This window comes from Vulpes lagopus, chromosome 11 (assembly GCF_018345385.1).
Source record: "Vulpes lagopus strain Blue_001 chromosome 11, ASM1834538v1, whole genome shotgun sequence".
NCBI classification, from domain to species: Eukaryota; Metazoa; Chordata; class Mammalia; order Carnivora; family Canidae; genus Vulpes; species Vulpes lagopus.
In genome coordinates, this window is record NC_054834.1 from 88,386,582 (window position 1) to 88,413,062 (window position 26,481).

The following is a 26,481-nucleotide window of genomic DNA, read 5'->3' on the forward strand; positions in this document are numbered from 1 at the left end:
GACAGATGCTAACAAAAGTTCCTGTGGTAATTATTTCACAATATATGTAAGTCAAGCCATTAAAAAAAAAATCACAATAAATAAATGTTTCCCTACGTGCCAAGCACTGTGTTATTTTGCAAAAATTACTTAATCAATTCCTTATAACAACCACATGAGGTAGGTAGGTATCCATTTTACAAATGAAGAAAAAAGAAGCTTAAAGGGTTAAATATCTTGTCCAAGGTCAACGAGTGAATTCAAGTTTACTAAAATCTTCAATGTAGTCTAGTAACTGTTCCTCATTGTTCAACAACTATAAAAAACGTAACTTTCTTATTCACACTGTCTAAAATTTTTGGTAACAAAGTACACATCTTGGCACTACACATGTTGGCACAAACACGGGTCATTAATTCTTAATAAATGATCAGTTTTCTCACATAATTACATTAGGATTTGATTTTTTTTAATTGCCAATATCATTTTTAGCAAGTCACATGAAGATCATTATTATCCTTGGCTTTCCTCAGCAACTTCTGTAATTTATTTCCCTTTAACTACTTCCCCATTCCTACAAGTTGTCTTTCTCCTTGTGTCCATGCCAAAAATGCTGCTATACTTCCTCCCACTACACAGCTCAATATCCTCTTAATTAATTCAAACTACCTCCTCATGGTGTAAATATCATATTCTAGGAGCTCAAGTGAAATTTGATTTTCCAGATGATCAAATAATAACCAGCCCTACAGATAAATACTAAAAACCAAAACCAAAACAAAACACAATGAAAATCCAGCTCATCAAAACAGGATGCAGGCCTGAGTAAAACTGGAACCCAGCAGCAGGAGGATGGATGAGGCAGCAAGATTCACAGCAAGTCTGCAGACAAGATAGGTAGAAAACCTTGTTCTCCCTGCCCCGAGCACAAGGACACCTGCAGATCTGGTTGTTAGAAATTATAGATAAATACAAAAAATATACGGATTTAGGTGCGCGTGTGCGTTACAATAAATACATCAGCAACATCTACCATATGATAGCCTAGGAACAGTGGCATTTTGGTAAAGGTAGGTTTCAGAGAAAGAGAATTATATTGGGGTAAAGTCGTGGATTTTTGCGCATCATTGTAAGCAAATCTATACCACATGTTGTAGTGTTCTCAGTGGCATTTTTAAAGGCAAACATTACAAAATAGTTTCCCCTTAAGGTCTTCCTACTTTGATCTTAAAACAAAACGACACAAAAATAGAACAAACAAGCAAAACAGCCCATTAATGAATTGTATGGGTTCATCGAGGACTTATTATTAAAAGAACGAAACACAATAAAGATCTTCCAATAGAATTTCTCCCTAATATTTCAACTGCTTAAATGTTATTAATGATGATTTTACACTCGTGTTAAAAAAAAAAGTCCCAAAAGGAATTCTGCATGTGTACAGGATGTTTCTCTTTCTCAAGAGACATTAGCTCAGTCTCAACATCCATTTCTGAGTAAGGTTCTTTGGTGCTCCTGCCTTACCATCGTAAATAAATTCATATTGTGATAGGTGATTGCTACGCTTTTAATTACATAAAGTACATCTTTCCAATTGGGGAACCCTTATTCTTAGTACATTTAAAAATCTTCCCATAGAGCAAGTACCATTCATGTAGGTATATAAAATTCCAAAGGTGCTGATATTTTCTCCTTCCAGTTTGTCAAAGATATATGTCATTCAGGGTCCCAATGTCTCCGTTTGGGTCATATCAGTATCCCCTCAAAAATATGGCTTAATCTTCTGAATAATGCAAATGAAAACCTCTCCTTAAAGATGAATTTTGCACCAATACCATTGGCATAGGGTACAATGATCCGGGCAGGGGATTAGACCCACATCTTTTCTAAGTTGGGCCTAAAATTGACTCCAGATTTGTGACTCATGAACGGAAAGTCAGTTTCAATATAGATCCGCTTTAAAAAGTAAAAATGGCTATTATTCTTAACAAGTTACATATTGGGTATTATTCTTAAAAATGACTCATAAAATATCTTTTTAAGTACTTAAAGTCATGAATATGTTCTACTCTTTTACCTTTGCTTGAATGCAATTTTTCATTTTCCAGGAAAGGATACATTTTCTAACTAACCCGTTAACCTAATTACTCATAAAGAAATACCAAAAGTGTCCCTGACATTGATACCTTCACAAAGAAATGCATCTATGCACATGCACAGGAGTATATTCCATTTAGATAATCAAAACTGTAATTTTTATTTAAAAGATTCCCGCCATTCCTAGCGGTGAAATTTATCAAAAGTGCTTAAAGTTTGCAAACATGAGAACTGTCCTATCCAGATCCTTATTTCTTCATTCATGTACTTAAACCCAAAAGTATTAACTCTTAGGCTTAAAAGAATAACAGTATTCTGTTTATTTAATGGTCTTTGTTTGATCTTAAATGGGGTTTGTAATGAAAATGCCTTCAATCTGAAGGCAGCCTTTTATCCTATTCAGAATAATTATCTTGTAAGATTAAAATCAGTGAATCATACCTAATTAAGATTTATAATTTAGCATCATTCAGGTATATGATCTAAGAGAAAGAGTTTACAGTCTTAACTTCCATTTGAAAATGGAAAGGGAAAAGAAGTGAATAAAAGGGAAATACCACAGTCACATTTGGGGCATAACAATGCACCATATTGCCACAGATTTACCCAGATTCCTGGTTTAATCCTTTTCCAAGGCCAAACATGTATTGTAAAAATATACCAAAGGCCAGGAGTAAGGTGAGAAAAGAAGGATTCCGATTTAAATTCTACTACAGAATTTGTAGTCCGGTTATAGAACACTAAAAAAAATATGCTTGGTGGCTAACCACCGATCAAAATATTACAAGTTTATCATGCCTTTAATGCAAAAAAAAAAAAAAATCTCTAAACTGCAGGGTGAATTTATAATTAAATGGGACACGGTTGTAATAGTTATTTTCAAGCCTCCTTTCATTAAAGTACATATCAACTGAGAGAGCTATGCCTTGTTATTACACAGGGCAAAGATTTTTCTTCTTAGAAGGTCTCATATATAGTATTTCTCTCCACAAAGTCTAACAAGGCATTCAAAATAAGTTCAATTTTTTTTTCTTCCTCAGAAATATCTTTAAAGCCCCCCACCCTCACCCCAGTCTTGGATTACAGAAAAGAATAGTTACTTTTCCGAGGTCTTTGATATTTCCTTTCCTGGCAGAGTCATCTGATGTGAGAAATACCTTTTGAAAATAAATGGTACAACTTCAAGTGCACTCAGATCCATTACTTGCTGGACATTCCATCGTATCTCAGTTTTGATTTGAAAAAGCCGCTTGACTTCAAAATTTAGTTTTAGGTATCTCAATATGAAGCTTGATCTCATTGAGAAGTATCTTGGGAAGCAACAATGTCAACGTTTTGTCCACCCCTCCACAGAGAATGTTCAAACCCAAGGAGAAAGGAGCCCTACCTGGTGACTACATTATTCAAGGGGAAGGGGGTTATTTCAATCCAGGTTCAGAAACCAAGTTCACAATCTGAATATAACATACTGCATAGTTAATGCTACTGCATGGAGGAGTTACTCTGCATCTTTAACACAGCTGTCACCACATGTTTATATAGCTACGATGCCACTTTCTAATGTCAAAATATCAATGCTGCTACTGTTATATAACAAGGTAATTATTTTTGCGTTTGCCCCTTTTGTCTGAATGGCACTCAGTGGGTTGTGCTTTTATTTTTTATTGGTCAGGATTTTCTGCATATTTAGATAATCTAGGATTCTACATGAGAAATGCATCTTTTACGTAGGCTTGAAACTTACGTGGGGTAGGGATGGTTCATGGCGACAGAGAGACTCCCAGGCTCTTGCCACAGATCTGACTAAAATCCTCCCACCCCAATCATTCTGAGCCTGGGAACACATATTTAAGTATGTACCTGCATGCAAACAATGACAAAACACAGGGTTCCTTTTAAGAATCTCTGCACAAAAATGCATGGGATGTATGGAGCACCTCTGAGGCAAAGAGCAACATGAGATAAATGCAAATATTTCTGTCGCCAATTCATGTACAGAAAGAGCAGAAAATATCTAATGGTCCATTTACCATCGATTCTCTCACTCAGTAACCATCAGTATTTCTTGGGCAGAGGCACATGGAATACTTGTGGGATGGTCAGTGTCTTAAGCAGGAAACCCAGTGACTTCCACAAAGCAGGCCCTCGATAAAAGTTTGTTGGTTGTGAAGGCAGGGCCAGCCTCATTGCCCTGCGACCTGTGCACACTCCCAGGGTCCCCCACACAAGGGCCCTGCACTTGGTTTACTGCTCTGCTGTTGCTGTCTTGAATTTTTAATAAGTTTTGAACAAGGTGCCCCACATTTTATTTTTGCACCAAGCCCCAGAAATTATGTAGCCAGCCCTAGGTGACGGTGACAATGCGTGCTGATGGGTAAAGATAATAAATCAAAAGAATAGCCAAAAGTTTACAGTTACATCTGGAAACCCATGGCTTCATGTTACACTACTTTAAAATTTTTATTTTGAATGTTTCCATGAATAATACCTCCTCAGGAACCAAAGCATGAAAGTAGAGGTCATTCGTCCTCAGATGAGTTTACCGTCATATGTATATGGCATTTAATCAATCGTCAGTTGCTTAAAAAGCATCCAATTGACATAAGGCAAACATTGCTTGAATCTGGGAAAAGAGAAAGACTTTTTTTTTTTTTTTGGTAGATGAAGAAAATGCAGTTTCTGTTCTCTTGCCAGCAATAATATATCCACAAGTGGAATGGAGTAGATACATACATTACCAGCAGAAATCAAAACTCGTAAGAAAGGAACTGAGTAAAGGTGTTTTTGATATTAAGAAAACATTTTATGGGTATTTTACATTATGTATTCTGCAGGAAGAAAATCTTTCTTGTAAGCTATACTACCACTGTTAAACTTTTAATGAAAGCTACTCTTGATTGAAAATGAAAACAAAAGTCCAGTAAGAAACAAATTTCCCAATATTATATAAAAAAAAGAAACACACTTTCTAAAAAGGATCTCCCAACATAAAAATATAAATACTTCAGCTGGGTTGCAGGGTTAAAAAAAAAAAAAAAGTTTAACCTTGGGCCTCCATAGAATAAACTACGCATACTACAGTCAAGATGTAGTGGTTTCAAAAATGATTGGAAGAGCCATACTATCAATGTCTCGTGAAAGTCACAGGGGCTCAAATATAAGCGAACAAATCCATTTGTACATATATTTAACATAAATGCTTCTGAACTGCAATTCTCCTTTGAATCCACTGCTTCTAATAACTCGGAAACAACAGCCCACCATATGCAATGTTAAGCAAAGTGTCAATACTCAAGTAACAAGACAACAAACAGATTTGTTGCATAAAATATGTAAATATTATTAACGGAAAGTGCCATATGATAGCTCGTGTTTGGATGGTTTCTGATCACCTATCCTCTTCTGCAGCCTCAGTGTCTTAGCTAAGACTAGCATCAACAGGTAGCGTCCACATGTGCTCTGCGGAGGCACAGCTCCTGAGCAGGCATCTGTGCTGCTGCCTGAAGGAAACAGCATACCCACCTGCTTTTGATTTGCTGCAAACTTATCAGTACAATTTATTTTTACCATATTCTTGCCTACTCCTTATTTCCACTATCTGCATTTCTCGTGGTAAGCATCTTTCAAGTAAAATTGCCACTTGAATGATAACATCAAAAATACCAAAAAGATCAGTAATCAGCAATCAGGTCAAAGCAGCTATGTTTGAAATTTCTACCATGAGTTAAGTAAAAAAGTTCATGATAAAAATTCAAGTTTAGAAAAAAAGGAATTACAAAATCCAATTATGAAAAGCACTTGCTAAACAAGCATTTATTTTCAGTTTTTCAAAAAAAAGTTTTATTTTTCATAGACGAAAAAAATTAGCTATAATGTGTGTGTGTGTGTCAGACAGAGAGAGAGAGAGAAAGAGAGTGTGTGTTAATTGAAGATGGAATCATTTTTGGACTTGTAGAACAAAATAATTTCTAAGTTCAACTGATTTTAATGAAACATTGGCCTTTATATACCCCCCCAAAAGAGATGACTAAAGTAAGATTTTTTTCAATGAAGGGAAAAAATTGCATTGTTTCCTGTGCCATTTGTTTATTCTATCAATGACTCAAGATAAAAAAGCAGATATGCTGATTAATCAAGTCTTATTGATTAGTAGCATATGTCAATATTTCACACAAATGTCTACAGAATAATTTCTCCCAATCAAAAATTTATAAATCAATTTCAATTCCTGGTAATTAAATGTATTATTAGCCGTAGAACAATAAATGTGGTACTTTGTAAAAGTAGAACATGAAATTTATATTCAAGAGTATATTGATCAAAGGCAAAACAGCAAACATTTCTATTAACCAAGGTTCTAAGAACAAGCTGGAAAGCACAAAACATAAAAGCTTGCAATTGTTTCAAATATACCTAGCAATTCTGCTGATTTCGGTCCATTAAAACTGATTACTTAATTAGGCAATCATTCAAGGCATCTAAACATTCACAGACAAAAACAGGGAGTCATTAGCATAGCCGTCTTCACCTTGAGATGAAAATCCTGAAAAATGTTGCAGACACATAAACTTTCGAGATCTGTCCCCACGCATAAACCAAGCAAAATATTGAAATCTAAAAGGTAACAGCCAAAGCTCAAGAAAAAAAAAAAAAAAAAAGAATTTACCTAAATGATATCACTCATTTGTCTTTTCAGGTAGCTAATACCTTATCCTAGAAAAGTCAAGTTAGGAAACAGATATTCTCTATTGATTCTTGGAAGTACTACTTTTCTCCCCTCCGGTCATACTCTTATACTATCTAAAAGTAATTAATATAATTTCTGCTCTCTTGTATGTCTATCAGAAGTACCTGCCTACAGAAAGGTTTTCAAAGTTCCTACCTAACATGAATAAAAACAACACAAAGATTTTCTATTTACGGGGAAAAAAGAAAGAAAGAAAGAAACCCACAACCGAGTACTGGAACCTCAGCCACTGGAGTCTTTAATGTAACTGAAGAAAAAAAAATAATAATAATCTCTATGTTTTCACTCAGAAGATACCAGAAATAATTTCAAGAATATCCACTGATTTGGTACAGTCAAGGAGAAAGAAAAATATTCTCTCAAAAAAAAAAAAAAAAGGTTCCTGAAATAATTCTAAAGAGACCCTATAAACTGTCTTTTTAGGAGAAGAGAAAAAGCAAGTCAACTCACACACAGAGCTTCCCAAACAGAAGTCTTACTCTCTTCCAGGAAAACAACAATGAGACTTTATTACCCTGCTATGATTCTTTCATTTCGGACATGATTAATTAGCAAGTATTACACTTCCCAAAACTCCCACTACACTCTTCGTGGTCTATCAGCCTAGTTGTTGAGACATCCATATGAAATAACAAGCAGCCAACAGCAGCAGAAGACAAGTATCCAAAAACTATTTCAAAGAAGGAACACTTCTCTCATATCTTTGCCTCCCAAAATGAAGCAGACTGCTTTTAACTGCTTTCACCAAAAATAAAAATAAAAAAATAAATAAATAAAATTCCTTAATTGGTCATTTTCTTCACAATACCTTTTAAAATTTGAATAATGCATGCAATATATTCAGTATTTAAGAATACATGACATGGCTTATTTGTTACCTACCTATATCTTCAGGCTGGAATTCCAAAAAGACTTGAGTGAGCCCATGTAGTTTTACACGGATAACCATCCACATGCACAATTAATAAACAGTAAAGATGATGTGAGCAAGCACGTTTTGGGAAATGGTTTTTATAGGGGAAAAAAAATGTTTCTTCCCCAAAGGAAAGCTAGTATGTCACACATATAATGATGATAGGAAACAGCAGTAAAGAACTCAAAGAGAGGATGAAAGGAAGAGGACAACTCCAAAAATTGAATGAATGAAAACTCTGATTCTCTGCATATTGTTTCAAAACACCCTCTCGAAAATAATTTTCCCTTTAAAACAATCTATCTTCAAAACGTCCATGTGAGCCACGAGGCCAGCTATAACTGAATGTACTATAAATATATATTTAACAACCATCAGTTTATAAAGGCTAGGGTCTCCCCCCTCAACCTTTCAACTCTTAATGTCCAAAAAACTTCACACGTAGTACAGTACTAATAAATAGATCTTGTTGGTTCCAGGAAACATATTTTTAATCTATTCTGGTCATAATATCCTTGCTTTTTTTCTGTTGTATTAAATTTAGGATCAAAAACATCAAAGCAGCTTCCACCTCGGACCTAACTTTTAGAGAATCAATGTGACAAGGCAGTCCCTGATAGATGTTTCTCTTGATAAACGACTTGTTCAAAAGAGACATTGTAGCTTTCATTTCCTGACCACAACACACTTTTAATTTGCAACAGCAGAGCTGCCAGAGTGAGAGCACTTGCCCACTTTCCAGCCTTTTAGGTTTGTAGCTCTGGCTCCTTTAGGCCACACGTGTAAGACAAACAAAATCTAAAAATAATCGGAGTGATAGAATTACAAAATAGGAACCACTAATGCCACTTTATACGTACACACAAGTGTCTACTTTATATATCTATGAATAGAAATACACAGATATAAACTTTTCCTGCCCAGAATTCTAGTGTGTGATAAGGCTCCTGAGTGACCATCATTTGCACAACAGGCATTTAAACAGAGAGAAATAAATTATGTGACTATTATTTAATAGTAAGCAGAGACAGGGGAGGGGGGCAATTTACACACTTAAATCTGCTGTTAAATGTCATGAATTACATGACTGCCTACCCCAACGTGTTTTTTACACATTATTGCAATGATTATTATTACTACTGCTACCCAGAAATCACATTTAAGTATCAATACGGTGAACAGTCAAACCATCCAATTTCTGCTCTCAGCACATTGTCCGAGCTCCGATTTAAAATTTATAAATGTAATATCCTCCTCATCACAGGCAGCAGCCCAATCTGCTCTGAATATATATTACAGCTTTAACATCACAGAGGGAAATCGCCCATCTGGCAATCCCATTCGCTCCAACAGCTCCGGGGGAAAAAAAGCTGTGCTCTCTCCTCCTTAAAACATTTCTCAGGGCAAATTATGTGCATCTAAAATAAACAGTCTTCTTATTGATCGCTTCAAAGTCAACAAGTTCCAAATGCAAAATTCAAATCCTTTCTATCGTGTGAGAGCAGTGTGTGTTTAGCTCAATAGTCACCAGAGTCCAACCAGAAGTGTATGTCGCGCAACGGCTCTTGCACTGCCTTTCCTTGTATTCACATTTGTGTTATGAGAGAGCGGTAACCACGGCCACATTACAGACCCCTGGCAGCTTTGCCCCACTGCTATTTCTTTCTTTCACATTCTCCCTTTCCTTCTCTCTCTTTTCAGGGTGAATGCATGGTGGTGGGGTAAATGTAATAAAAAAAATCCCCAAAAAACCAACAACAACAACAAAAACCACCCCCCCACACACACAAACAACAACAACAACAAAAACCCAAACCAGTAGAAAGTGGACATATCCTGTGGTTATGCAAAATACTTTGAACATCTTTTTGTTGTTGTTCCCTCTTAGTCTTAATTGAATATCACAAAGTGTACACACGGCACGGTCACAAGAGCCATTGAAAACCCCCTCTCACTCCTTTATCTGACCTTTTTTTTTTTTTTTTGTGAAGAAAGAGGAAAGAGCGATTTCAAACAAAGTCAATTTCAGTGCTTGATTATTTAATTCTGTCACAGGTTAAAAGTAAAAAGCGCTGACAGGCAGACAAGTGAATGGCAAGGAAAAAAAAGAAAAACTACCACTGTTCCTTAAAAGGCATTAAGGACTTAAGGCAATCAAAATTTATTTTTTTTATTTTTATGTAAAAGATACCCCTTCACCCACTCACCCCCCCCCAAAAAAAAAGAAAAAGAAAAGAAAACCCACACTCAGATGAACTGATTACTCCAAAAAGTGTAATCATCCAGAGAGCAGACAGTCAAATTGCATGAATAGGTTGAGAAAAAAATTTTCAGCCAGTTTTGTGTGTGTACATATATATATACTTTCATTAGTAAGCAGTCTTTCCCCACACTCCCGCCCTCTCCCCTCTCCTCCCCAAAAAAAACCCCACACTGAGTTTAACTAATTTACATACCATTTGACTTCAGCGGCTATCTAGTGCATTACTAGTAACATGCAACTTTGGGATTACCGCTAAAACCGATAAAAGTGGACTCCAGTAATGTATTAATCAAAACTGAAATATAAACAAGTGATAGCAAAAGCAAACAAGCATTTTGACAGATTAAAATATACATATACATATATTTAAAGGAATTCTCTATCAGGAGCATCTGCTTCCCAAGGAGAGTCTTCAATGGTTTTTATCATGCTATTTAATTTGTCTTTCCTATTTAGATGCAAAGGAAGTAAATTCCAAAACTGACATACCATAAACACTGGTGCTACTGATCATTTCTTGCTGGCAGCACAAAAAGCTGAATTGGATTTCTCACAAGCAGGAATTCCAAAGGTTGCTTTTCATTAAAGCCACTTTTCCTCTCAGCTATCAAATGTCACTGCCTTGAAACGTGGGCCCTTTCGTCAGGTATTCATTTAACCTACATGCATATAATTAAGGGGGAAAGCAACATCAACAAAAAGGGGATCTCAGATCACAGGAGAAGAAAGAAAGGAAAAAAAGCACATGACCAGGAATGCAAGTCCATGTCAATTTCACTCACTCCCATTGAAACTAACAAGAGCTCCGGGGAGGACGGTAATAGGATCAGTGGATTGTATATACCATTAAATTATACATCTTTCTCTCCCGTTCCTTGCCAACAATACGCCCACCACGCTGTGCCCCCTCCGAGCCGATGTGCTTACATTTTTCTGCAACCGATCTTCTGACATTTTCACGTTCCCCCAGCCACGAGACTGCAATTTAACCTCAACTTTTTGTGTGTGCAAGATTCTTATTTACACTTCTTATTTACTTAGAAGTTAGTTCCCGAAGAAAGTCTAGCCCCACCCTACGGCTCCGCTTTCTTAGGGTTGTGTGTGTGTGTGTGTGTGTGTGTTTTAATTTTTGAAGTAAAAAAAAAAAAAAAAAAGATAGTAGTAAGTAAGCCCAAATAGAGCGGAAAACGAGCTTCTTGCTATCGCGAACTCTTAATCCAATACTATTGTTGCAATGATTAAGCAGTAAAAAAAAAAAAAAAAATGTGCATTATAATGTTTCGGGGCTACTTTGTACAGAGAAATTAGACAGCAGGTTGGCGTATGGAGCAGAAGCGAATGCAAACTGGATTTAATGTGCACGGCACAAGGCGGAGATCTCCTCTTATTACGGGTCTCGGATTTGTTTATATTCTTTAAAAAATAAAACAAACACAAACAAACACACAAACAGAAAAAAAAAAAAAAAAACAAATTCAAGCAGATGGTAGGAAGCCGAGGAGCTCCCCTTACCTGAGCGCGCGGAGCGAAGCGCCGGTGGGTTAGCGCAGCATCGATCCGAGGTGTTCGCTGATGAGTGGAAGCCGGGGTTAAGTGAAGGTGCCTAGGATTTGAAATCATTCCAAGTTTTTGAAGGGAAGACGGACTGCAGCCTCTGCCATGTTGGAATTTCAAACCCAAAACAGCTGCTTGGAAGGAGCCAGCATGCCAGCGGCTGGGCGCAGGCGCAGAGCGCCGCCGAGCCAAATTCAAATCACTTTCACACTAAGAGCCAAAGATCAGTTTTCAAAGGAGAGAGGGAGAGGGAGACGCGGGCTGCCGGGCGGGAGGCGGACGGGAGGCCGCGGCGGACGGGCGGCGGGAGCACCGGGGGCGGGGGGGGCGGGGGGGCACCGACCGGGGGAGCACCGGGGGGGCACCGGGGGGAGCACCGGGGGGGGGCACCGGGGGGAGCACGGGGGGGAGCGGGAGCACCGGGGGGTACCGGGGGGGCGGCGGGAGCACGGGGGGGGAGCACCGGGGGAGCACCGGGGGGCGGAGGGAGCACGGGGGGAGCACCGGGGGGCCGCGGGAGCACCGGGGGAAGCACGGGGGGGGCGGCGGGAGCACGAGGGGGGAGCACCGGGGGGGCGGAGGGAGCACGGCGGGGAGCACCGGGGGGCGGAGGGAGCACGGCGGGGAGCACCGGGGGGGCGGAGGGAGCACGGGGGGGGAGCACCGGGGGACCGCGGGAGCAGCGAGGGGAGCACGGGGGGGGGCGGCGGGAGCACGGGGGGGGCTGCGGCGGGGAGGGCTCCGAGGCCGCCCGCCGCCCGGGTCGGCTCGGGTTACACCGCCCGGCGCGGCCCGCGGGGAGCCCGGAGCGCCCCCGCCCCCCCGCCCCCCTCGCCGCCCCCGCCGCGGAAGGGGCGCTCCGCCGGGGGCGGGGGCTCCGAGCCGTCCTGAGCGCCCCCGAAGGCCCGCACCCGCACCCGCGCCCGCACCCCCGCCCCCTGCACCCCGCGCGCGGACGAGCCCTGGCCCGGGCCGGGCCCTCCCCCGCGCTCCCCCCTGGCCCCCGGGCCCCGCCAGAAAATGACTTTATCCGCAGAGAAGCGGCAACTTGGGGGGCGGGGGGATCCGAAGTAAGCCGCCCCCCCCCCGGGAACGAGCCGGCTCCGGGCGTCTAGGTGTGCGGTCCCCCCCGGGCCGCCGCTGCTGCGCCCGCGAGCCCGGCTCCCGCCTGCCCAACCCCCTCCCGGGAGCGAGCCGGGACCCAGGGTGGGAGGAGAGCGGGGGCTTTGTGGCGCGGGGGCCGAGGAAGAATGAAACGTGCAGTTGAGAGTGTTGCTCGCGTCCCAGGGAGCAGCGCAGGCCCGATTGTCTGCCGCCGAGATGGCCTTTTGTTCGGAGCATAAGGTTTAAGAAACACACACACGTTTTCTGGGGTCTCTTGCTGGATGTAAATGTGCCGCATCCCGACGCTCGCGGCGCCGCGTCAGCTCCGCGGGTTCGCTAATCAGCCCGCCCCGCCCCGCCCCGGCGACCGGGACCGTCCGGATGGGGACCTCATCCAGACTTCTGGGCCGCCAGGACTGCCTTCGCCCATTTCATTCCAGACTAGCCAACCATCCAACGGAGACGATAAAGCAAACAATAACATTTGATCATGATGTCCACGAGATAATGTGCCCGGCAAAGTTCTTTAGGAATCGGAATGAGCGAGAGAGTGAGGGACGTGATCGTTTCCCTTCGTTTTCCTTAAACGTGACTTTAAGAGATAAATGGTGAAGTTTATACCTTGGCCTGGTGGACAGCCGGTCCGCCCCATGGCACGAAGCTCGGCATCAAAGGGCCAAATTAGACATTCGACCGGGAGCCCACGAAGCTGAGGATGTTACCTTTGAAGGTTGGAAACGAAAATAGACTTGTTTAGGACAGGCCCTCCTCCTCCTCCTCCTCCTCCTCCTCCTCCTCCTCCTCCTCCTCCTCCTCCTCCTCCTCCTCCCCCCCACCCCCGGGGGTTCACATTCCCCCCTGCTTCTCGGCTGTAGATTTAATAGACTAAATTGCAGCTCTCCAGATGATGAAATGCAGCTCTTAAAAGATACCACGTATATACTTTGAAATTAATTTCACTCTCCTTTTGTGATTTCCTTACCTGCGAATGGATAGCCACTGAATGGATGCATTTAGCTAACACAATGAGAAAGAAAAATTATTTTAGTTAAATCGAGGCAGATGACAGAATTTAAGAGACAAAAAGAAGTGATTCAAGATCTTACCAAATATTTCTAAAGAATGAGATTTCTATTTGGAATGGATTTGACCTTTCTGCGCATTTTTTTTTTAAAAAAAACCAGGCTTCAAAATAAAACAGAAGAACTTTATTCTGATGTAACAGAGAACACTAAAGCCCCTTTAGTTATATTTTACAAGATAGCTTTGAAAACGATATTATGAAAAGTTGCCCACTGGATTTCGCCACAAAGAAATAAGTGTAGAAAAATGTCTATGGGTCACTGTTGGATTGAGTACAGATGAATTAAAAAACAACAACTGTGAAGAACTTATCATTTCAGTTATTGCCCATTTGGAGGATGACGACGAGAAGTCCTCTGGACACATAGCAGATGCTCTGTGCAGTTCTAAGCAAAACTGCTCTGTGCTTGTTTCTTAAAAAAAAAAAAAAAGTTCAAAGCTCATCAACCTTTAACACTAAGTCCCTCCTATGGAATTTACACTTCCTTATGCAAACCAAAATACCAAAACCTATAGGATGGAATATCTGCTGAGTAAAAAAAAAAAAAAAAAAAAGACAAAAAAACCCACAACTTATTTTCATGATCAACTTAAAGACCCTCATTGTTGATATCCAAAACAAAACAAGCCCTACTTTTAAAAAGGGGCAAGAAAAAGTGTGGTTCGCAGGAGTTTATTAACAGATAAGTAGTAATTTTTCCAACTCCTCTGTATATTCATTTGAAATACAGATTATGACATTTGTCACTCAACATATAAATGAATATAATTAACTTTGAAATCAAAGAAAAGCAAACTATTCAAAAGAGCGCTGCGTGTATTTACACAGCATTTCAAAATTGTCCAAAATTACATATATTCGAGAAAAGATGTTTACATAATAGAATATATATTATGGGATTTGCATGACTAATAAGATCCACTATGGCGTTTGTGACCTCACTATTTCCAGCTTTTTTTTAAAGGTATGGATACAGGTTGCTTTTCTCCAATTACTTTTTTTGCAAAAGAAGATGAAACGTGACTTTGCCTTCCAAAAAGATGTATTCTTTGTAAAATTAGCGCAACATTAATGGTTTTAGTTGTTTTACTAAAACTATCTTCAATGATGCGGTATGGTTGACATTTGAATAGTCATCATATTCTATCCACATTTATTTTTAAAACTTTAATTCAAAAGCAATGTCTCTGGTTGTAACTGACATCCATCTCTACAATGTACTTTATGAAACTTTTCTTGTGACCCCATGAAGGTAAGAAATTGAGTCTTTAAAGAAAGTGGGCCGGCTAATCAAGAAAACGGTTAATTCAGTGAAAAGCTGATCAGACTGATTTTTCTCCCACTGCAGTAAGCCCATTGCTTTTTTTTTTTTTAAATTTTAATTTCTTTCTAATGTAGAAAGGACAAATATAATGAATTTCTAATACACAGTGTATCCTGGCTTGGGTTTGTAAGAAAACCAAAGAAAAATATGCATCACTATTGGGTTTTTTTTTTTTTCTTTCAGGAGGAGTGTGTGCGTGTGCGTGTGTGTGTGCTCATGCGTGTGTATGCGTGTTCCTCTCAAGCTAATTCCGGGAGGACAGATTCTTCTATTTTTGTGTTTTTATTCTCAGGACACATATAAGCAACAACAATCAAGGAGAAGTGTAAGGAAATAAGCAAGGTGATGCTGAATGCGATTGTGCAGATGACCATATTCTTACCTGTCTGGACCAAGGGTAATTTTGGCTCAGGTCAGACATAGAGATGTATATACTCACGTGATGGGAGAAGAAAAGAGAAGGAAAAGATGAGGGTGGACAGAGCATTGAAAAGATAAGAAGACAGTGACAAGATTTTTTAAAGACAAAAACAGGTTTGGGGGGCTATCATGTTGAGTTTTTCATGAAATGCTAAACCCAACTCAATTTAACTCAGACATTCTGCTGTTTAGTTTCAAACTCAGTTATTCGAATGAAACATTAAACTGGTAATATCTTCTTCCACACTGTCGAGTTTCCAAAATATTGCAGGACTTATAGCTGTGTTTTAGGCCTGCATGTTTTCTTCGTATTGCTCGCAAAGTCTAAAGTAGCTCTTACAATAATGCAAATTACTGGTAAAATACTCTGTTTGCATAAAACTGCAGCTTATTTTAAGGATCTTCGTTTGTACCTAAAGTGCGTACTGAAAAATTTTTATGCCCCTTCCTCCCCAGCCCCTCAAGAAAAGTTAGTGAAGACCTTGACCTCATTTTAGTAAAATTACTCAATTTGTTAGAATTACACTTGAATACAGGTACTGTCAAAGGGTATTAGAGTGGTCCATATATCTCTTCAGTGACCTAACCCTACAATGGAGAGACAACTGGAAAATCCCCTGAGAGGTCCCTGGAGGGGTTTTCTTGGTTATGCAAAAGCATTTTCTTCTAAGAACCTGAGGATTGCACACTCTGATCCACTCTTGAACTAGTGGTAGTGTTCCTCTGTTTGCTGCAGCCTCTGCTTGATTCTGTATGATTCTCAACTTCATTTAGAAAAGACCATGGTCCTTACTGTGGTCAAAAGTATTGCCCTAAAACTGCAGAAGACTTAAAGGAAACTGACATTAACGTTTTATGGATAAAGCCGGATGAATATAGTTCAAAGTGAATAAGTGACTCATAAAGGGGTCTGTCTAGAAGAAGATACGGGTCCTTTCATGAAGCTGAGGACCGTTTTCCTGGTCTTCCTAGTCTCGATCTTTAGACTCCCATACAACAAACCACTTGTAGTCTGCGGTCTGCATGTGCCATGTTGTGGGTCCCCTCTGTGCCTTGCTTTTTCGTGGTGTCCCCTGGCTTCCCCTCCCTTCGGACTCCCAGCACTTACCTCCTCCAAGAAGACTTCCCAACCTTCTGGGGTTGAGGAGGACACTTCATCTCTTGCCCTGGGCTCTCCTCAGACTCTGTCTTTCTCTGTCTCTCTCTGTCTCTGTCTCATTCTCTCTTCACCTTAAGCCTCTCTCTGTTTGGCCCCTCAGTGAGACTGTAAAGTTCCCTGAGGGCAGGCGATCTGGGTGGTAACTTCCCACTTTGGTTTTGTGGAGGAAATTAAGGAGCTGAGGTGTAGAGGAAGTGGGCACGCACACAGGCCGTGAGGACGGAAATCAGGAGGGCCTCAGCAGGAGAGAGCTCGCGCCCAAGTGGGCCTGAGCCTTTGCTTCACCCGGGCACTGGGAGGGAAGCAGGCAGCAAACAGCTGGGAATGCGCCTGGAGGAGCTTGGTCCCTGGGCCGGACCTTGGCACTTCAGTAGGCAGGTAACAGGAAGCTCTGGAAGGTTTTTAAGCAAGAGATTTGTGCGGTCTGAGACCTGCTTTGAGAAGATATAGCTAATAGAACTGGAAACGGGGAGACCGGCTGGGGAGTGATTGCAACGGTCTATCATTTTCTGGTCCCTCAAACTGTCAATCCTTCTTGTAGAGTTTGGTGATATGCTTCCTTGCCTTCTTTATAGATGGGTTATTTGTATTGATTGCTCGATACTGCACGTTCATTTTGTAATATTACAAAATGTCAGTGTGTTTAAAGGCATTCATTTAATGTCAAAGATATAAAAAGGGACAATACATTGGAATCGAGTGGGTTTTTTTTTTTCCCCCTCAGTCAGAACATAGTCTTTCTTCTCATTATTTGGCCTCCCTCTCAACACCAACACCACCACCACCACCACCACCACCACCACTTTACAATTAGTTCCACTCAGACTGGGCTTTTAGCTTAGCAGGTATTTCATTTTTAAGAGAAGGAATGCCTGAAGATAAGAGAAGTTCCTCCCTGGAGTATGTTTGAGCAAGCAAAATAAGCAAAGTGAATTTGGGTTTTATATACTGAGTGAAATATATAGACACACATTTTCTTCATTTAAAGTATATTAAAGTTTCCTAAACAGGATTTTTAATTCATTTAAAACGGCATTAGGTTAGGTGGGCTGTTGGTGCTTTGAATTAATGTGCAAGCTGTTAATCTCCATAGACCTGGATTTAAAATTAGACAAAGCAATAATTAGTTTGGCACCATCATTTCACTACCCAGAGGGTAATAATGTAGGTCATAAAATACTACAGCCTGGCACAAGTTTTTTTGTACAAAACAAGGATCTAGTATTAGGCGGTGTGGGAAAAAAAAAAAAAAAAGATTGTCACTGGGAAGTACAATGGCTTAGCTTTTGATGTATGTCCCACTATTCCTAAAGAGGCCTAAATTCAGAAATTCTTATCAGGTTTTCCTGTTTAAGGTGAGTCTTTCCCTTCTAAGTGCCACAAAGAAATCTTCATAGCTTCTCTCAGTAGCTGGTGGGATTTTTTTTTTCCTGTAATATGCTTCCACACACAGCATTCGTGTGTTTAGTTACAGAATTAAGATTTTCATTTGCACCATGCTTTTATTTTGCTGTAGTTATTTTCCCCACCGGTTTGCCATTTTGTTAAATTAGAAAATTGGCATACTGTAAACATTTTTTAAAATATAAAAGTGTTGCATTCAGGGAAGTGCTTACCATACATAACTTGATTTGTTTTCATGGCAAATGACTACTGGCAATATCAATAATTCAAGAACAGAAACAATGAAAATACAGAGGAATTGCATTTGGATACTTCTTCCTGTCAATCATCTTTGCCAGATTCCTATTTGAACATCCTGAAAATGAGGAAGACATCAGATCTCGCCTTAAGTATGAGTAATAGTTTTCTATTTCCTTACACTGCTCACCCCAACTGAGCTTTTAAAGCACAGGTATCTTGGGTGTCTCTGTGTAGCTTAATATTTCAAGCTATGGAAATAATGTTTTAATATTGCATTGAAAATATATTTCATGCAATATACATGTACACACTTTCTATTTTACATAAAGCAATATGCAAGCACCTGTGTGTATCTATAGAGAGTATTCAATGTATTAGATGAGTACATTCACAAATCATTTAAGTTGAGCTTTTCAAGTGATGTGAGCTACTGATACAAACTTGCTAATGATAATTATAGAACTGATGCTGATTTAGTCATTTCAAAAAAGCCACGGAGGCATAATTAGTGTCTGAATGGCCTCAATATTGCATTATTAGGAGGCTAGGGTGAAACTTGAAATGAGAACATCAAGGCTGATAACAGAAAAGAAAACATGAAATACATACATAATTCATTCTGAGATATTATAAAGGTTTATAACCAGAAACAATAATTTGCAGAAAGCATCTCATGCACTGGAGCCAACTGCAATCATTTGGTCAACCTGTTAAAGATCAAATAGTATATTCTTAGCTATTCTCAGTGGTGTCTTTGTAATAAAGTAGCAGCAAACAGACACTGTTTGCTTCTGGTCACTTTTAAAGAATGTTCAGTTTATCAGTAGGGACTTTAATCTCAACCTTAATAGAGTACAAAAGCAGCCTTGTTCCTGTGCTTCTCTCCTTAAGGCCACAAGCCATGTGCATTTTTTACATTCAAAAGAAGAAAAATAAAATTCTTCTTCTGAGAATCCTAAATACTGTGTTTTTTTTCCCAGATAGTAATTTTCATCTACCTTCCTGTCCTTTTTTCACACTTTTCTTCTCCTTTTTTTTTTTTTTTTTTTTTTGTGCTGATACATAAATGCTCCACCATACCTTACAGTCATCACTGGAGTGAAGACATACAGAGTGTCTCTGAAGTATCCCCTGCATTGGACCCCTGCCAGGCCAGCCATTATCAAGTGACCTGGTGTGCTGGTTGACTAGAACATTCTAACTCAAAAGCCCCCCCTTTTTGGTACTCTTTCCTATGAGGGGGCAAGGGATGTGAAGACCAACTCCCAAAACATATAAAGCCAAGAAATAGACTGCAATCTTAGTCACTCTTTCTCTTTAGCACAGGTCTATGGATAATCAGACGAAGGCATCTTTAAGTAGAATGTGTCTGCTACCTCAAATGCCCCTTCCCGTGCGGTTGCCATTGTTGTTATTATCAGTTCTCAAAAATAACGAGTTTGCTTTGCACTGCATAGGAGAAATCTGGGCTGGAGTTTAATAGTTGTCCTTAATGAGTATAAATATTATCTTGTGTTTTCCAGGGAAGTCTGATACCCAGGAGATGATCCAAGTTTCAACTCTCTGTGGTGAAAAGAGGGTGAAGAGCAGCAGAAGTGAGTAGACCAGGCTGCAAGGGATGGAAGAGTGGAAAGAATGAACCCTTCAGGGGATGTAGGGGTACTACGTGGATCGAATATTGCTCAGGAGACCAGACTGCATCCTGGTCCAGTATTGGAGCCAATTTACTTATTAAAAACAATCGAGCTCATGCCTGTTCTCCAGGCTTTCCACCCTTCCACAGTTCACTGGTAAACACCGAACGTTTCCGACGTCCTTGGTAAATTCAGCCACTGACTTGCAGTCCCAGAGGGACACAGCTGGGAATACCAGAAAGCTGTTTTTGTTTGTTTGCTTGTTTGTGTGTGTGTGTTCACACTTCCTGCTCACTAACTTCAAGAAGTTACAGAGCCTCTCCATCCCACCATTTCCAGACTGATGAATGGAGTAGCCAAATTCATGCCTGTCAATAAGGATGCTTTTGGCTGCAAACAAAAGAAGGAACAACAGACAGCAGCATAAGTGCTAAGGAATTTATTAGCCCTCATTAGCAATCTGTGAGTAGGGCCCTTCTCAGTTTCTACTCTACTGTCTTGAACATTTTAGTGCCATTTCCTCCACGTTACATGTGCAATAGCTTCAGACATCACTAGAGACCAGACCACATGCAGTAGAAGAGGAGTGTTGTTCTCCATGTCTCTTCGTTTCTAGGGAACACACTTTCCCAGAAGCCATCAGGGGATTTCCTCTTACCACTATTAGGTCCCATTTCCGGGTTTAAACCATGAAGAGCAGGAAAAGGAGCCCACGGGACTGGCTGAGATCAACCATAAATCAGTCCCTGTGCTGAGAAAGGGGTCCCCTGTTGATAAGCACACAAAAAAAATTGAAGTTCTCTCATCAAGAAAGAAGGAGCAGAGGTGGTGGTGGTGGCAGCGTGTATAAAATGGTCATATAGGGCCAGCGTTCTGAATAACGCCAGAAATCCCATCTTTACCACAGTTGCTTTGAATGGTGGCCCCTGAGGTTGTTGCACAGCACAACCGAAGTGTTTGCACATTACAACCTGTACATGCACAACAAATAATCTATTTTACTTGTCATACTCTCTAGCCCAGCTATATGGCTATGAGTCAGTTTCTTATGATCTAATTTATATCCTTATTTTTAGAATCTACTTTTCCTAAGTTTCAAAGGCTCATAGCACAGGTATGAGGTCATCATTTCAGAATTGATCAGGAGCCTGGGATGTGGAAACTAGTATTCTGAACATTAATCAAAACATTTAAATTCTTTCCAAGCAGGATTCTCTTCTAAGCAGATAATAGAGATGCTAATTAGCTAAGTACACTAGTAAAATTAGTGAAATGTCAACTTTAAAAAAAATTTAAACTAATAAAACTTTTGTTCTGGCACATGATAGACGCTCAATAAATACTTGTTGAATAATTCAATGAGTGGTCCACAGAGATGGGAAACGGCAAAAGGGGTAAAATTAAGGTACTCCCTGACAGTACAATTTATTATTTTTAAAACCTGATGATAAGAGTGGATTAAAAAATGCCACAGAAATGACTTGGAATAGATGCTGCCGCATCAATTAAGAAGCAAAATATTGGACCATTACTTAGTTCTGTTATGGAATCTGGAGATTTTATTTTTTTAATTTTTTTTAAGGTTTTATTTATTCATGACAGCGAGAGAGAGAGAGAGAGAGAGAGAGAGAGAGAGAGAGAGAGAGGGAGAGAGGCAGAGAGAGAAGCAGGCTCCACGCAGGGAGCCTAATGTGGGACTTGATCCCGGGACTCTAGGATCACGCCCTAGGCCAAAGGCAAGCACTAAACCCCTGAGCTACCCAGGCGTCCCAGGAATCTGGAGATTTTAAATAAAGACAACTTTCGCCCGCAAAGACAAAGTACAGATAGTGAACTCAAACTTTAAGATGTCATTTCATTGTATTGACAAACAGTGAGAAAAATAATGACAGCTTTCCCTTGAAATAATTTTCTATATGATCATTATTAATCATTACCACCCAGAAAGAAGAGGAGGGAGGAGGAGAGGAAGAAGGGGGCAGGAGGGAAGGGAAGACAGAGCATAAATACTGAATCATTTAAAATGTGTAGGAGCATGACTTCAACTCTAAGAAATAGCCACCTACAAATAGTTTTAAAAATAAAAGCCAGGGACGCCTGCGTGGTTCAGTGGTTGAGCATCTGCCTTCAGCTCAGGTTGTGATCCCGGGGTCCTGGGATCGGGTCCCGCATCGGGCCCCCCATGGGGAGCCTACTTCTCCCTCTGCCTCTCTGCCTGTGTCTCTCATGGATGAATAGATAAAATCATTTTTAAAGAAACTACTCTCTAAATTATTATAAATATACCTTCTAAAGTTAAACAATCGAGCGTCCTGCTCACGCCAGACACTGTAATGCAGGCTATTTGTGCCGCTGCTGCTCCAACAATGGCAGGTTTTCTCCTTTTTTCCTTCTTTGCCTTCCATTTTTTTTTTCCTGCAGTATTCTTGGAATTTAATCTGCGACCACAATTAAACATGCATTCAATCTACTTTTATGGTAATAATGTTCCACAAGTTTGGTGTTGGTTGTGGGTCACCGTGGATATGGTATTGCAGAACAACAAAATATAGGCACAAATTCTATGAAAAACCAATGGCACTTTTTCTGTGATTTCTGTGCAATTGGTCACCTTGCTAGTTCAAAGTAAGCTCAGTTTTTTTCAATTTCTCCCAATCTGTCTTGGAGATACACTCAGTTAATTCACAAATCTTCTTTTCTTCATCTTTCCCTTCGTGTGGGGGGCATTCTGGGGCCTGTTTCTGGCACACCCTGTCTTCACTGGGGTTTAATTCATCCTACTCAGCCTTGGTGCTTCAACCCTTTTCTCGGATATCTCCGCGGTAGGTGTCTATGATCATACCATGTAGTCCTCAGCTTGTATGGTGCAGGTTACATCTGGTCAGGTGTCCTGTCAATACAAGTCTCCTCTTGTCTACTGAAATCCTCTCAGCCTTTCTGCATCTCTCTTGGAGGCTCCATGATCTTTCAGATGTTTTCCCATACCATGTCTGGTGTCTGCCCTCTGAGAGTCTGTCCTCAAACCTATCCTGTGAGTGTCTTACTCTCTCATCACTCAGATTGCACAGGGCCAGCCACCATGAGTAGCACCACAATGAGGCTTTTGTGAGACCAGAGGCTGCGAAGGGGGCAGAAGCCTATAAAAGAGCTAAGCTCTATCCTTCTGCACTCCCTTTTTGCCTAAAGCTCTTCCCTTTTGCCCACTGCCTGCTTCCATCTCTTCTTCTTTTAATTCAGACAGAGGTTTTCCTTTTCATCTTTCTCTCCACTGGAAAAATAATCTTTTCGTTTACCTGGGATCCTTTTCAACTCAGTGATTTTGGCATAAACCTTCTTCTTCTATACCCTTTATGTTTTTTATTTATAATTTTCAGAAAAGTACTCTCTCAAGATCCTTTGTCTTTTCTTGCTTGATTTTTTTTTTAAGATTTTATTTACTCATTCATGAGAGACATAGAGGCAGAGGGAGAAGCAGGATCCCCAGGGGAGCCCAATGTGGGACTTGATCCCAGGACCTGGGGATCACGACCTGAGCCAAAGGCAGATGCTCAACCACTGAGCCACCCAGGTGTCCCCATCTTGCTTGCTTTTCAAGATTATTTGTCTCTGTGATTGGAACTCAAAGCTGACTCTTTTCTTCATTAACTCTTCCATAACCCCCTTAACTCTCACCCGGAACATGACGAATGGTGCAATCAGGGTAGTAGATACAACCGGGGAGGCGGCAAGGGGAAGAAGCATCCGATGATGTCTCAAAACAGGGTCCTGTTAACCCAGCATGTGCACATGCTAGAGTGGAAGAAATCATCAGAGAGAAACCATCTCTGTCCTCTCAGAAAATAGTCAATTATTAATTGTTCCCACACAGTTTGCCAGCATAGCATTTGGAACCAGTCATCGGATGATATTTTAGTTGCAAAGCAGCACTGAACATGACAACAGTCATCCCCATTATGTTTTCTCCATTTGTTATTCTTGTGTTCGAGTCTCCAACATTCTAAAAGTAATCTCTGCAGATGAGCAAATATGCATTTGTTATGGGTCATCCACTGAGCTAGGCTTTTTGCCTACCTTAGTTCACGTAATTTGGGGGGGAAAGTTATTCTCATCTCCAGTTTCAGGTAAGAAAACAAAGTCTCAAAGAGGATAAGTAATTTGCACCAAGGGCACAAATCTAGCGCACGGCAGAACCAGATAGAACTTATTCCCAGTTCTATTTTGTTGCAAAGTCCTTGCACTTTTCATTACTTGCTCTTGCCCCTCTCACTTTCAGTGGTGTTTTATGCCCTTGTGCCTTGCTGAACTTCCGTCTCGTATGTACGTACCCAGAATCAGTGTCATGACTGCTAGAAAATTGCTCAATACTTTTCAGACTTGTTCAGGCAAAATTTCCCATCCTAATTAGATTTGAAGTTACTCATGCTGTAAAGCAGAGCTGAAACACTGGGCTGCAGAGTTCTTCTTGTTTATTGTTGGGTTAAACTGATAGAGCTTGACTATTTTTTTTTTTTCAAATGTCAATCCCTTATTACATGGATGGGGGTGAGAGGACAATCAGATCAGATGAGTTTCTATTTTTATGTTCATTTTCCTTCATTTGTTTGAGAAATGTTCATGATTCAAAATATGTGAATTTTTCAATAGTCCAGTTTTCACTCGTTTCTTTGACTAGGAGAAAAATGATCCATGTTGAAAATGACTTCAGCTCCTTCTATAGACAGCTTTCCTATTTCCTCTGCTCCTTCTCTTCTTCTTTTTTTTTTTTTTTCTCCTTATAACTGGCTTTTTCTCTTAAATCAAAGTCATCCTATTCAGAAAATAAAGATATGCAATGTGGAATTTATTCAGGTCTGAGGTTAAAAATTGAAGCAGAATTATATATGTATATATAATACATTATAATATACATTTACAAATTCAAAGCATGTTTCCAAGATCTCTGATAACTTTAATGTGCTTTGGAAAAGTGGGCACTTCTCCTTCTCCACCAAAACAAGTGTGGAACTCTAGAACTAAAGCTCTGCCTGTAGATAAACCATAAGGCAGGAAGGGGTATTTAGAATTTCTTAAGGCAACATTTCTCAAAGTGTGGTCTCAGCTCCCTATGTTAGATCTATTTAGGATAAATTTTTGGACCCTATTCCAGACCAACTGAATCGGAATTATTTGGAGGAGAACCATGGAATCCACTTAAAACATGCCCCTGTGATGATCCTTTAACATACTTAAATTCAAATACTTCTTCCCTGTAGCATAGGTCTAAATGGCTCCCATTCTTAAGTGAGAATCACATTTCTAAATTTCCAAGGAGCTTGAATCCATTTATACTTGATTGGTCTATCTTTCCTTCTTTCCTCCCACCTACCCCTTCTTTCTTTTTTTCTTCTTTTCCATATACATTGGTTGGGAGATATGTAGGAGAGAGAGAGAGAGAGAGAGAGAGAGAGAGAGAGAGAATATCTATTATCTGTTAGCAGATAACACAAATATGGACCCTCGTCTTGAAACTTAATGACACCTCTTTCCCCACTTTAAGTAAAGAAGGATCTTCCACATTCTTATACTCAGCAATCCTTAGGTACAGGATTTTATAGGTAAACGCTTTGCTTCTTAATGGGGTTCTTTCTTGTCTTGGTGGTTTTTCACTTAATATCCTCTAGAGATCTTTTTGTCCTTCATTTGATAAATACCGATATTATTGTCCAGAGCTATAAAATACATTGGGACCACTATGAGGAGACATACTGGTCCCAACACTGTATCTTTCATCATGGCATTTCACAACTGGCTTTAAAACTACATTTTCTGGGGACGCCCGGGTGGCTCAGTGGTTGAGCGTCTGCCTTCAGCTCAGGGCGTGATCCGGGGTCCTGGAATCGAGTCCCACATTCAGCTCCCTGCAGGGAACCTGCTTCTCCCTCTGCCTATGTCTCCGCTTCTCTCTCTCTCTCTCTTTGAGTCTCTCATGAATAAATAAATAAAATCTTTTTTTAAAAAAACCCTACATTTTCTCATCTGCTACCCACATCCTTTTATCTGCCTTCATACTCAGCTAAACATGGATTCCAGAGCTGGTGGAGATCACCTATGTGATGAACTTTAGTATTCTCAGAGGTAATCCTGTTCTTTCCTACACACACATATGCACACATATTTTGGGCTAAATATCAGTAGTTCCACAGAGAACCAGCTTAGAAGTTTTCCCAAACTACCAAATCTAAAGGAGTATTATTACCTTTTGCATTTTGTACTCTGCCCATTGCCACTAAACACACTATGTTAGTATGTTTTATAGTCCCTATCTTACCTCACATTTCAAACACTTTAAGGATCGAAATGATTTTTATTATGTCATCAGAGCCCCAAATAATTTCTAATACACAGCAAAAACTCATTGAAATCTCTTGAACAAATGAGTAAAAATAAAATTATTTTAAATAAAAGCAAGTTTGTATTGGTATAATTAGAGTTATTATTCTTTGATGATTAGAAATTATTTTTGAATACTATAGGTGTTCAATAAATATCTGTTGAAAAAACGTTAAACCCGTAAATAAAT

General features: G+C 40.1%; 1 protein-coding gene across 3 annotated transcripts in view; it reads right to left on the bottom strand.

Annotated features, from left to right (window-relative positions):
- FIGN (fidgetin, microtubule severing factor) overlaps positions 1-13,338 on the bottom strand; it is a 143,441-nt gene extending 130,103 nt beyond the window's left edge. The window contains exons 1-2 of one of the 3 annotated variants that reach the window (XR_005990676.1): positions 11,512-11,704; positions 10,489-10,658 (exon numbers count right to left, since the gene is read on the bottom strand). Coding sequence is in view for 1 of the 3 variants with exons in the window: in XM_041774134.1 (XP_041630068.1) it covers positions 11,512-11,602; positions 13,279-13,326 (139 nt within the window). In the remaining 2 variants the exon portion in view is untranslated. Of the gene's footprint in view, positions 1-10,488; positions 10,659-11,511; positions 11,705-13,278 lie in introns of those variants that run through there. The other 2 variants (XM_041774134.1, XR_005990677.1) reach the window with 2 other exon arrangements.
- Between the last annotated feature and the right edge of the window lie 13,143 nt (positions 13,339-26,481).